At 52.3% G+C, this 12,483-nt stretch overlaps 1 protein-coding gene across 1 annotated transcript; it reads right to left on the bottom strand.

The window, feature by feature from the left end:
- Nucleotides 1-226: 226 nt before the first annotated feature.
- Nucleotides 227-1,692, bottom strand: LOC142020214 (brain-specific homeobox/POU domain protein 3). Its single transcript, XM_075007882.1, has 2 exons — nt 1,573-1,692; nt 227-1,138 (listed from the first exon to the last, which is right to left on the bottom strand). Exons 1-2 carry the CDS (start codon nt 1,690-1,692, stop codon nt 227-229), a joined length of 1,032 nt encoding a protein of 343 aa, XP_074863983.1.
- Nucleotides 1,693-12,483: the final 10,791 nt, after the last annotated feature.

The following is a 12,483-nucleotide window of genomic DNA, read 5'->3' as shown; positions in this document are numbered from 1 at the left end:
GGCCGGCGGGCGGGTCCCCCGGCCAAGGAGCGCAGCAGCCGACGCGCCCCGGGCCGGCGCACACGAGCTCCCGGCCGGCCCTTTCTGCGGGGCCGCGCGGGGTGGCAAAACGTCTCTCGTGCCCAGGTCCTGGAGCTGCCCGGCCCGCGGCGCCGGACCCCTTCAAACCCGCGCGCCGGGCCGGCCTGCGGGTCTCCGCCCGCCCCCCGCCCGGCCCTCCCCCGCCTCAGTAGGTGGCGGAGAACTTCATCCTTTTCTGCTTCTGCCGCTGGTTGCAGAACCAGACGCGCACCACGTTCTTCTTCAAGTCCAGCTTCTCGGCGATGGCCGCGATCTTCTCCGAGGAGGGCCGCGGCTGCACGGCGAAGTAGGCCTCCAGCGAGCGCTTCTCCGGGGCTGCGATCGACGTGCGCTTGCGCTTCTTGTCGCCGCCCGGGTAGATCTCGGGCTTGGCCATCTTCTCCCGCTGCGCCCGCTCCGCCTCCTCCAGCCAGGCCTCCAGGATGGGCTTCAGGGCCACCATGTTGTTGTGGGACAGGGTGAGGGACTCGAAGCGGCAGATGGTGCTCTGGCTCAGGCAGCCCACGCCGGGGATCTTCAGGTTGGCCAAGGCAGAGCCCACGTCCGCCTGGGTCACGCCAAGCTTGATCCGCCGCTGCTTGAAGCGCTCGGCGAAGGACTCCAGCTCCCGCGGGTCCGTCTCCGCCTCGGGGCCCGAGAGCGCAGCGTGGGAGGCCAGGCCGTGGGGGTGGGGCAGGCTCATGGAGGGAGGCGGGTGCGCCAGGGGGCCGAGGGCCGGCATGTGGGAGTGCGGGTGGGAGGGCGCGGAGCCCACCTCGGGGCCCGGCACACCCCCCAGCGGCAGGGCGGCGTTGAGGTGGTCCAGCAGCTCCCCCTCCAGGCCCTGCGCGGGCTGGTGGTGGTGGTGGTGGTGGTGCGGGTGGTGGGTGCTGAGCACCGCGGGGGGGTGCAGGTGCCCCGCGGAGGAGGCGGGCGCGCAGGAGACGCTGCTCATGGTGTGGTAGGTGGCGTCGGGCTTGAAGGGATGGGCCTTCTGCGAGACCATGTCCACGGCCGCCAGCGCCTCGGCCCCGCGCAGCAGCGTCTCGTCGAAGCCCGCGAAGAGGTTGCCTTGGATCTGCGGGGACACGGAGGAGCAGAGTGAGCAGGCGGCGCCCAGGCGAGCAGAGAGCCCCGGGGCAGCGGCCCTAAGCGCGCCGGTCCCCAGCGGCCGCCCCGGGAAAGCGGAGCGGGAAGGGGAGGGAAGCGAAGGGGCCGTTCCCCTTCCTACCCCAGAGAGCGGCGCGCCCGCCGCCTCCTCTCCGCCCCGGGGGGCCCCGCGCGGATGGCCGCACACCCGCGCGGGGCCCGCGGTGGAGCCCTGGCACGGGCCCTGCAAGTCGCCCGAGGACGCGGTGGGCGAGCCGCGGGGAGCCCGATCCCCGCCCCCCGAAGTCCGCGGGGCCCGTCGCACGGCCGGGCCGAGCGGGAGCCGAAGGCGCTAACAGCAGCCAGAGCCTCCGGCGGCGGGACCCCGCGCGTCCCCTCTCCCGGCAGCTCCGGGCCGCTCACCTGGGGGGCGGGCAGGCAGGCGCGCCGGATGGCCTCGGAGCCGGCGTGCAGGTGCGGGTACTTGGGCTCGTGGAGCAGCGGGTGCATGCCGAAGGCCTGCTTGCTGTTCATGGACATCATGGTGAGCGCGGGCTGGGGACGCGGCGGCGCCGGGCGGCTGCTGCCTGGGCCGGGGGAGCTGTCCAGCCTGGCTCCGTGTTATGCTCTGAGCGCAGCTCCGGGTGTCAAAGGCGTTATAGCCCGGCCCGGCCCGCCCCCGCCTCCGCCTCCCATTGGGGAGCCGGCTGCAGACTCCGCCTCTCTCCCGCCCGCCCGCCCCGGGCTCAGCCAGCTGCCGGGCGGCGGGGTCTGCAGCCGAGCCCGGCCCGCCTGTCTCCCTAGCTGGGCCGGCCGGGGGAGCCGGCGCAAGCGGCCCCAGCGGCTCCAGTCTCCGGCCGCTGCAGAGCCGTGTTTCCCGGGGGAAGGCGGGCGGGCGGGCAGCCCCGACTGCGCTCCCTCTGCGGGCCGGCAGCCGGGGGACCGGGCTCTGCCGCGCGTGGCTCAGTCCCGGGCGGGCGCCCAGGCCGCTGCTCCGGCCTCCCGAGCGCCCCAGCCGCGAAGCGGATCTGCTCCGCCCTCCGCGGGCTGGACCAGAGTCCGGGGCAGACCGTGGCGCTCCGATGACCCATCACACAGCACAAAACCCCGTACAAAAAGTTCACAGCCCCTAGCGAGTTTGGCAAACCCAGGGCCCCTCCCGCCCGGTCAGCGCGGGCAGTGGAGGCTGCCCGGGAGACAGCGGCTTGGGCTCAGGGTAGCCCGAGAGGAGCCGCATTTCCCGGCCAGTGCCGTGGGAGCAAACAACCAGCCCGACTGACTCTGCTGCTCTGCCTCCGACACCGTCAAACCGCAGCTCCCAGCAGCGTGTCGGTCGGGCGCGAGGTGCTCTCCGCTGCTGCGGGGTGTTTCTCCTGGGGAACCAAAGTAACCCATCGCCTTCACCCCGCTCACAGACCGTCCGCAGGAACTCGCCCCCAAGCGAGCAGCCGCCTTTGCGGGGTTTGCAGCGCTGAGGCTTCGGGGGTCCTCAGGTGAGAAACCATCTGTCGCCCAGCTGCGCCGTGCTTTGAACACTGGTTTTTCTGCCCTCTGCGCATACCGCGCTGGTTTTCAATTTGTTTCAAAACTCGCTTTGAGGCCAGTCGCGAAGTTCCCAGGTGAATCTGTCTGCAAACTTCTCCGGTTTTGAAACCGGGACTTCAGCACCGACCTGCAGCTAAAAGAAAACGCATTTCATATAACGGCCACGGTTTGACTTCTTGGGATGTGGTATTGGAGGCAATCAAATGGGATGTCAAAGTTCTGGCATAATAAAATAACTAGCAGTGGCTCACGTAAGATTATGCGTATATTTAACTCTATGGTATCAGTTTTTTCAAAAGCCATATTACTTTTCAGAGGAAATTGTTTAAAATATTTTTTGCAAAATGTCAGTTGAATATCTGTTTATTTATTTAGGCTTTCTGTGAGAAAACAAAAACTAAAACATTTTTAAAAACTAGGGAAGAAGTCAGTTTTTCTAAAACCACACCAAGTTTAGCTTTTGATAACAAACCCAAACGTTTTCACAACAGTATTTCTTTTTATTTCTGTAACGCATCTGGACTATTCCAGCCACAAAGGGAATTTTCTACAACAAAATTTCATTTTGATCATAAACCCATTTCCTTTTTGAAAAATGGTAGTTTTTCACCCTCCCCCCCCATAAGTGATTGGCCCTTGTAAATTTGGGCTGGTCATTTCTACTCTGTTCTTCTGCTGGAATTGGTGCAGGGTGAGCTGGCTCAACATGGGTATAGATTTAGCTGGCTAGTAATTGTCAGTGTTTTAGTAAATGCTCTTCCCCTGCCCCCACTTCCACTGTCTCAGTGTAATTTATCCATTCAACTAAAGTCTGCATGGAGAGGATACTAGAGCTCTTACTAAACTGGGGGAATTTGCAAACCCAAGGCCAGCCCACCAGATGCTCTCAGGCCTGTATGCAGCCATTTGCCAGGCACCAGAGACACCACACCGTACTGCGCAAGCTGTCCCTGGGGGTGAGCAAGCGCTTGGAGGGATTAGCAGGAAGGCCTAAGTGCGCTGCTGCAGGGCCTTTTCAGGTGCTCGCTCCCTGCTATGGGGCAGCAGGACCAGAGGGTGGGTGACAGGTGCTTGCTCAGAGCAGGTGCAATGTGCAGCACTGTGCGTGCCACACGTCGGCTGGAGTTGTTGCTCTCGTGCAGCCAAGGCTGAGTATTACGCTGCTCCTGCTGGTCCCGTGCCAACAGCCTGCCACAGAGCTGGGGTCATAAAATCTGCCTCTGTGCAGACCACACCGGCCTCCTACAATAGGAGGGTGCACAAATGGGTGTCCCAGCCACTGGGCTGGCACAGAATTTCCAGAGGGGTCTCAAACCCATTCTAGAGCCTTGGGAAGGGGTCTTGATCCTCTCCTCTTTTATACGTTGGACTGATGCCCGGCCTCACCTGGCTCTCCAGAAACCCCTACTACAAGCTTAGACCCAGGCCTAGAGCACCATCACTGCAAAACCAGCAGCGGAGCCAACCACCTTTCCTGAACCATTGCAAAGAACATTTGCCACCTCTGGCATTCCTGCTACTCCATGCAAACTGCTGGCAAGGCGCAGAGCATGCGGGACAGGAAAGCCTTCTGCTGCTGGGGGCGGGGAGGGGAGGCTTCTTTCTCCCCTCAGTTTTCCAAAAGCCCAGCTGTCAGTCATTCCACAGTTACCACCAGGGCCTTCAGAGAGACTGCTGCACTGGATGATGAGCAAAGAGAGTTCATTTTATGCTCCCCTTACACCAGAGGCTTGAGGAGTGACTGCAAGGAGTAATTCTCACTGCCTGCTACACCACAGTGGAGAGAGTAATGTGGTCAGGCACTTTCTCACTAATAGCTTGCAATATCATTAACTCTCTGTAGGCTGCAATGCACTCATGGCAGTTGGGCTTTCTGTGGGGACCCCCACAGACATAACATGCAAAGGTGAAAGTGTGTCTCTTAACACAAATGTGAGGAGTGTGCTCTTGTGTGGATGCAAGACCGGGCATGCTAAAAAGTCTTCAAATCGCAAGCTGCAGACATTCATAAAGAGACACCTGAGGTACATCCCTCGCACCCAATGGCAAGACTTGGTCACAAAGGAGGATCTTTGGAACACAGCAGGAGAAGACCCACTTGATGTTCAAATCAAGAGAAGGAAGTAGGGCTGGCTAGGCCACACTCTCAGAAAACATCATCCTGCACAGTCCGTCAAAGCTCTCAAATGGAACCCACAAGGAAAACGCAAAAGGGGAAGACCTCAGACAATGTGGAGAAGGTCTCCTGAGACTGAAGGACAATATCTGGGTACTCCTGGAGCCAGCTAGAAGTTTTGTCCCCAGACAGAATGAAGTGGAGGAGACTTGTAGATGGCCTGCACTCCACTCTGACTACAAGGGTTTAAGTCAAGTCCAGTGAAACATCAGTGTCTCTCCATCTGCCTCTCTCTAGCCTTGTTGTCTGAATTCCAGTAATTCTAACCCCAAGCAAGAAAGGTTGATCGCAGGCCCTGGATCTACTCAGCCTGAAGAATATCACATTACAACAAGCCCTTACAGTTTTAACAGGCTGAAGAAGCCTGGCTCCTCAGGCACCAGAAGACCACTGCTGGCCACTTCAAGAGCCAGGCTGTCCCACTGTTCTGATACCAGCCCTGTGCTAGCTGACCCTCAGATCTATGCTGGCGAGGAAGACCCTTCCCCTTGCTCTTGGCCCATGCCATGGAGTTCAGGTCTGGGTCAGAATGTCAACTTCCCCAAAGCTCGGACACACACAGCTGCAGGTTTTCTTCAGCCCATTGGAACTCTAGAGGCTGTTGTAACCTGAGATTCTTCTGCAAGGCTGAGTAGATTGAGGGCTTAGGGAAGATGAAAACACTTCTCTGTTTCCTACCATCATTACCCATGCCTGTCTGATAAACGCTGATCTCTCTGTCTGCCTCTCGCGCACACAAACATGGACCAAAACACCTACAGCTGTGTGTACACACAAACACATATACACATACAAAACACATGAATGCAAGCACACAAAAGCACACCGGTATGTACACACAAAGACACACATACAAACAGACCCACACACAAATGTACACAAACATGTACACATACTCACAGACACACACACAAAACAAACACATGTATGCACAAGAACACAAACATACACTCCTTACCTCCCGTGAGTCCAGCGAAACTAAAATGTACACACCTGTGTCTCTGAGATGGCATTCCATGTGAGTGCAGATACACCATCCATCAGGTCATCAGTAATAATACTAAATGCATTCATGAAAATCTGCCCTGACACTCCCTCAGCAGGAGTCTTACATGGATTGGATGGAGGGTTAGATCCCCCACCCAATTAGTATCTGCCTCCGCTTCTTTAGCCAGAGAAATGAGCCGCAGACATCCACACTGACACCCACAGATGCAGATGCCCACAGATATAAAGTGGATATCTACAGCTCTACAAATAAGGAACTCATTCACATCTGCCAGTCAGTTTTTAGTTAGTTAAACCCGTGAACCCCAAGTGCGGCATAGGTCATCCACAAGGCTCCTCCACCTGGTTCTATCTTGGGCAATGGCTTCAATCTGGCCCCATGAATATTCCAGTTCTTGTGCTTCCAAGTCTGTGGCTGCTATTTATTACACCTAACTATTGATGCAGAGCCACCAGGCTGACCATGTGAATAAATATCCAATGTGTTCATAGGTGCTAAAAACAGTGTCTATTGCTTTTGTTTTAATGTCTATGCCATGCTCAATTGTTGACCCACATATGCTGACAGGAGCACATAGCACCTTCTCATCGCGTGGTGGTCCATGTCTCCCTCCATGCAGTGTTTAGTCGTGCTTTCTTTCCCCTTTCCCCGATGAACTCTGCTCCTCCCTGTGAAACCCATCCTGATTCCTGGCAAACCATAGCTCCAAGACACACTACCACTGTGCTTTTGCACTGTGTTGGAAAGGCAAGTCCCATAAATACAACCTGCCTTTCTCCGGAAGCCAAAGCTCAGCAAAGTGCTATCTCTGCCCTTGGAAGTCTTCATTACTTTACCTTTGCATCATGCAAGGTGGTTCTCCAGCAGCAAGGTCCCTGAGTAGGACATTACTAGAGTCTATTTCGATGGTAGACACATACTTCCAGAGCTGGAGTGATCTAAACCGGTCCTGGGTGAAAGCATATCTGGACACCTGCAAAATGCGGGCAAGTCCAGAGCCTGCTTCCTTGTTCACTTTCTCCACACCACTCATAATTTCATATTCCTCTATCATATCTGCCCCCCCGCCAGGTCTCCTCTGTGCTAAGCTGAAAAGTCCTAGTCTCTTTAATCTTTCTTCATATGGGTCCCGTTCCAAACCCCTAATCATTTTACTTGCCCTTTTCTGAACCTTTTCTAATGCCAAGATATCTCTTTTGAGATAAGGTGACCACATCTTTACGCAGCATTCAAGATGTGGACGTACCATGGTTTTATATAAGGGCAAAAAGATATTCTCCATCTTAGTCTCTATCCCTTTTTAAATGGTTCCTCACATCCTGTCTGCATTTTCACTGCTGCTGCACACTGCATGGATGTTTTCAGAGAACTATACATGATGACTCCAAGATCTCTTTCCTGATTTGTTGTAGCTAAATTCTCTCTTGGCAGTCACTCAATAATGAGTAGGACGTCTTCATGTCACCCTCCTATTTGTGAGTCTGTTGATGGCTGATCGGCCCAGTTCTGGAGCCACAGATCTTACCATAGAAGAGGCAGCAGTTAGTAACTGTTAGAGGGGCATGGGGCAGTGTTTGACAATCTTTTCTTCTTTTCCACCTCGCCTTGTCTGCACTGCCACAGGACCTCTCACATTGTGCCACCCCCTCATGGATTACTGTTCTGCACTGGGAACAGTCTTGGGCAAGGTTCTCCTGAGTGTCAGCACTAATGCTGCACTTTTTCATGTGTGCCTACAGCATGTCCTTACATCGCTGCTGCTGGCCCCCAAAGCTCTGCTGTCCTTCCTCCAACTCAGAAATAGAATCTGTTTTGGGAGGCGCTGAACAGACAGCCTGAACCATGTGACCAGTCCAACGAAGTTGTTGATGAATGATAATGGCTTCAATGCTGGTTGTATTTGACTCTTCCAGGACTCTAGTGTTCATGGGCCTGTCCTCCCAAGAGATGTTTAGGATTCTCCTGAGGCATTGTTGATGATATTGTTCAACTGCCTTCAAATGACACTTCTGTGTTGTCCAGGTCTCATATGCATATAATAGTGTTGGAACAACCACTGCATGGTATACAAGGAGCTCTGTCTTGGGACAGATGTCCCAGTTCTTGAAGAACCTTTGTCTCAGGCAGGTGAAAACAGAGCTTGCATGGCTCTGATGATCCTGGATTTCTGCATCAGTCAACTTTAGTAGAAAGATAACTTCCGAAGTATGGGAGGTGCTCCACATTTTCCAGAGACTCATTTCGCCACTGACTTCAATAGAAGGTGCACGGGATTGTCCCACTGGTGAGGGCTGGTGGAACAACTTGGTCTTTTTGATGTCAGTTTGTCAATTTGTTCCCAAACCATCTCTAATGACACCTCAATCTTGGACAATTCGTCAGATTTGTCACCTACAAAGGACACTTCAGGTTTGGGAACCTCTGTAAGGTCCTGAGCCATGAAGACTGAAGCCAAGAATTCGTTTAGTTTCTCCACAATGAGTTGATCATTGTTGAGTGCTCCTTTTGTATCCTGACAATCTAGGGAGCCCACTGGCTGTTTAGCAGACTTCCTGCTTCTGATAAACATTTTGTTATTGCTTTTTGAGTTTTTTGCTAGCTGTTCTTCAAACTCCTTTTTGGCTCTTACTACATTTTTACACTTAATTTGGCAGTCTTTATGCTCCTTTCTATTTTCCTCACTAGAATTTGACTTCCACTTTTTAAAATATGACTTTTTGTCTCTCACTGCTTCTTTTACATGGTTGTTAAGCTATGGTGGCTCTTTTTTGGGTCTCTTACTGTGTTTTTTAATTTGGAGTATACATTTAAGTTGGGACTCTACTACAGTGTCGTTGAAAAGTTTCCAAGCACCTTGCAGGGATTTTACTTTAGCCATTGTACCTTTTTAATTTCAGTTTAACTAACTTCATTTTTGCGTAGTTCCCCTTCCTGAAATTAAATGTCACATTGTTGGACTGCTGATATGTTCTTCCCACCACAGAAATATTAAGTGTTATGGTCACTATTTCCAAGTGGTCCTTTTACAGTTATCTTTTGGACCAGATCCTGCACTCCACTCAGAACTAAATCAAGAATCGCCTCTCTCCTTGTGGGTTCCTGTACCCTCTGCTCCAAGAAGCAGTCATTTAAGGTATTGAGAAATTTTATCTCTGCAGCTCATCCTGAGGTGACATGTACCTAGTCACTATGGGGCTAATTGAAATCCCCTACTATTACTGAGTTTTTTTTATTAAGATTGCCTCTCTAATTTCCCTTAGCGTTTCATAGTCCCTATCACCGTCCTGGTCAGGCAGCCTATATTATATCCCTACTGTTAGAGTCTTATTTTTTGAGCATGTAATTTCTATCCATAGAGCTTCTATGGAACATTTTGATTCATTTGAGATTTTTACTTCATTTGATTCTACATTTTCTTTCACATATAGTGCTACTCCCTGTCCCCCCCCGCCCCTGCCACCGCCACGATCTGTTCTATCATTCCGATATATTTTGTACCCCGGTATGACTGGGCCCATTGATCGTCCTCATTCCACCAGGTTTCTGCAATGCCAATTATATCAGTATTCTCCTCTAATGCAAGGCACTCTAGTTCACCCATCTTGTTATTTAGTCTTCTAGCATTTGTGTATAAGCACTTTAAAAACTTCTCACTATTTATTCATCTGTCCTTTCCTGATGTGTTGGATTCTTTTTCGTGTGAGTATTTCTTTTCTGATCCAGCCCACAATTTATCTTCTTCCCTCCTCTTCTCCTGACTAAAACCTAGAAAATCTCTATCAATAGACTCTCCTCGAAGAGAAATCTGTGTCTGATCCACGTGCTCCTGTGACCCAAACAGCTTTCCCCCAGCTCTTAGTTTAAAAACTGTTCTATGGCCTTTTTAATGGTAAGTGCCAGCAGTCTGGCTCCACCTTGGCTTAAGTGAAGTCCATTCTTCCTGTATAGGCTCCCCCTAAACCAATAGTTTCCCCAGTTCCTAATAAACCTAAACACCTCCTCCCTACACCATTGTCTCATCCACAAATTGAGACTCTGCATTTCTGCCTGCCTACCTGGCCCTGTGCATGGAACTGGAAACATTTCTAAGAATGCCACCATACAGGCCCTGGATTTTAGTCTCTTTCCTAGCAACTTAAATTTGGCTCTGGGATGTCTCTACATTTTTGTAGAAGAAGAGGAGCTGATACAGAGCCAGCTCCCCATCGCAGGGCTTCTGGGGACCCCCCACCCCCTGGCTGGGGTAACATGGCTGGGGCTGCTGATGGGGGCCCTGGGGACTCTGGCTTCCAACCCCCATGTTGCTGTGGGGCAGACAAGGGGTCTCACTTCCAGCCCCCACATTGCTGCTGGTGGGGGCCGCACATCCCGGCCCATAGCAGACTCCCAGCCACTACACTGCTGTGGGGCTGGCAGGGGTTCCAACAGCCCCATAGCTGGGAGACAGCTGAGGCACTGAGCCTTGCTGGCAGCCCCAGCCCTGGCAACCTTGGCAAGGAGGTGCCAGTATGCAGTACTGGCATGTGTCATCACAATAAAAAAATGTCTATTTTTTCTGAACACCACAGAAACAAACAGCAACTGGCACTTGCTTTGCTCATAGATCCCCACGTCCTGCATGCCAGCAAGCTCTGTGCCAAACCATCTCTCAGCGCCTTCTCGGCATCTTACTCACAGCTTCTCATGCTGGCTCACTCTACCTCCAGGGGACACAGTGTGTAACTGATCTCCAAGACCTCATGTCTGCAGCCACAGACACCCCCTCAGTCCATATGACTTGGCTCTCACCTCCCTTGTGGCTTTGACCAGCTGGTCACAACCCTCCCCTGCCCCCAGCTGGTTGTACTCAAGGTTTGATTGCTCCTGTTGAGCCTAGAACAGAGCATGTGGATCCCCTCCCACTTGGCTGGAAAAAGGGTTGTGATTATCTGTGGTTGCAAAACTCACGTGTGGGCCACCAGCCACGCCTTGTAACATGGCACCAGCAATGAGCAGACATGGCTGCTGCTTTCAAAATTTCAGTGGCCATTCTCAGGTGAAGTTTCATTTTATCTGTTCTGGAGAATGAAGGATTGAGGTCCTCTGACAGCCCATGAAAGTGGGGTTCCAGGAAGTCTAGGGCTACTTGGCTGTCACTCCTGTGGGTCTCAGAGGTCATAAAGAGGAAAGAAATGACTCCCTGAGCTGGCTTTGAGTGGTAGAATGGGTGTACAGGGCCCTCTTTTCAGCTTCTTGCAGAGGGGGTATAATGGGTGTGTCCAGACAGCACCTGTACTTCAAGGTTTTTGTTTCCATGACTCACATCCCAGGGACTGGACAGACTCTTGGAAGGACATGGAATACAGGGAGCAGAAGGTGGTTTAAACAGCCAGCAATGAATGCAAGGAAGGACGTGGTGCAAATCAAACCAAACCTTATACAGGATGCGTTAAGCCCCATGGTCTGATTCTACTGGGACTTACACCTGTGTAAATAAGGAGCACCTCCATCTACATCAGTCAAGTGACCTCCATTTAAAGCTGGGGCGAAATTTGGAAATGGGGCTATAATGAGCCAAAGAGTGCAATCTCAGCACAGTTCTGTAGCAAGCAGTGGAGTCACACTGGACTTAACGAGGCACAAGTTCTCTTTACTGCTCCATTCACAGTCAGCCTAAGGACCATTCAGTGGCAACTGAAAACAATGTGTTCTCAACAGAATCAGTTTTGGAGGTGGGACAATAGAACCGGCTTCCACTGATGCCAAGGTCCAGCTATGATTTAACTCAGAGATCTAACCCAGGAGATAAGCATATCCCTGTAGACAAGTGAATCATGCCAGCTTGTAAAAATCCTTATTAAACCCCACTGCACCCAGTAGCTTTTAATTAAAGCATGCAACCATTCATCCAAGTTAATAGGAAGATGCTGCCATCCCTGAGATGTGCCAACCAGCAATAGACTGGGGCCCTTCTGGAGGGGGAACTTTTTCATCCCTCAGTGTTAGCTGGCAGGGAACATCTTACTTAGTCTAAATGGGCAACGTTGTAAGTTTCTTGAGTGTGGTTTCTTCCAATAGAAAATGGGAATCTTTTAACAGCTCATCCAGGCAGCAAAATTCCCCTACTCCGTCTACTACATTAGGAACTTGGATCCTACACCAGCCCGACTCAGTGGAGAAGGAGTGAGCAAGAGAAAAGAAAATACAGATGGGGAAAAGTGTATCTCTGCTTTTTAATACTAAATTATTTACAGTAAGTAAAATTGTGTGTGTCAATTGTGAAAAGAGCCCAATTTGTTTGATTTACATTGCAGGGGGGGGTGCCCTAGGGTAGGGGGTGTTTAACTATCTTCTCTAATGTAATTGCCTATGGCGGCCTGTTAAATATTTGATGGGCTGCCTGTGCAAAGTGAGGCAGCCTTGTCTGATATGCTCATGCAACCCTTTCAGTGTATCAAATGTATTTGCTCATGCAGCCAGAGATTACCTGAGACCTAGTCTTAGGAATTCTCACTTAGAGCCCACATGGACTCCCCTCTTTGGAAAGCTGGGGCATGCCTGGTTTCTCCCACTAGGAAACCTGGTCTAGTGTCTGTCCTGAGTGGTTTCATTAGAAATCCATGTT

Source organism: Carettochelys insculpta, chromosome 13 (genome assembly GCF_033958435.1).
Source record: "Carettochelys insculpta isolate YL-2023 chromosome 13, ASM3395843v1, whole genome shotgun sequence".
Lineage (NCBI taxonomy): Eukaryota > Metazoa > Chordata > Testudines > Carettochelyidae > Carettochelys > Carettochelys insculpta.
This window is presented reverse-complemented; position numbering and strand designations above follow the sequence as displayed.

Excerpts from the sequence above, each read along its gene's own strand:
- LOC142020214 (XM_075007882.1), bottom strand. The coding sequence starts at position 1,692 with ATGATGTCCATGAACAGCAAGCAGGCCTTCGGCATGCACCCGCTGCTC. Across the intron at positions 1,139-1,572 it reads CCTGCCTGCCCGCCCCCCAG|ATCCAAGGCAACCTCTTCGC; the intron begins GTGAGCGGCCCG and ends GTGTCCCCGCAG.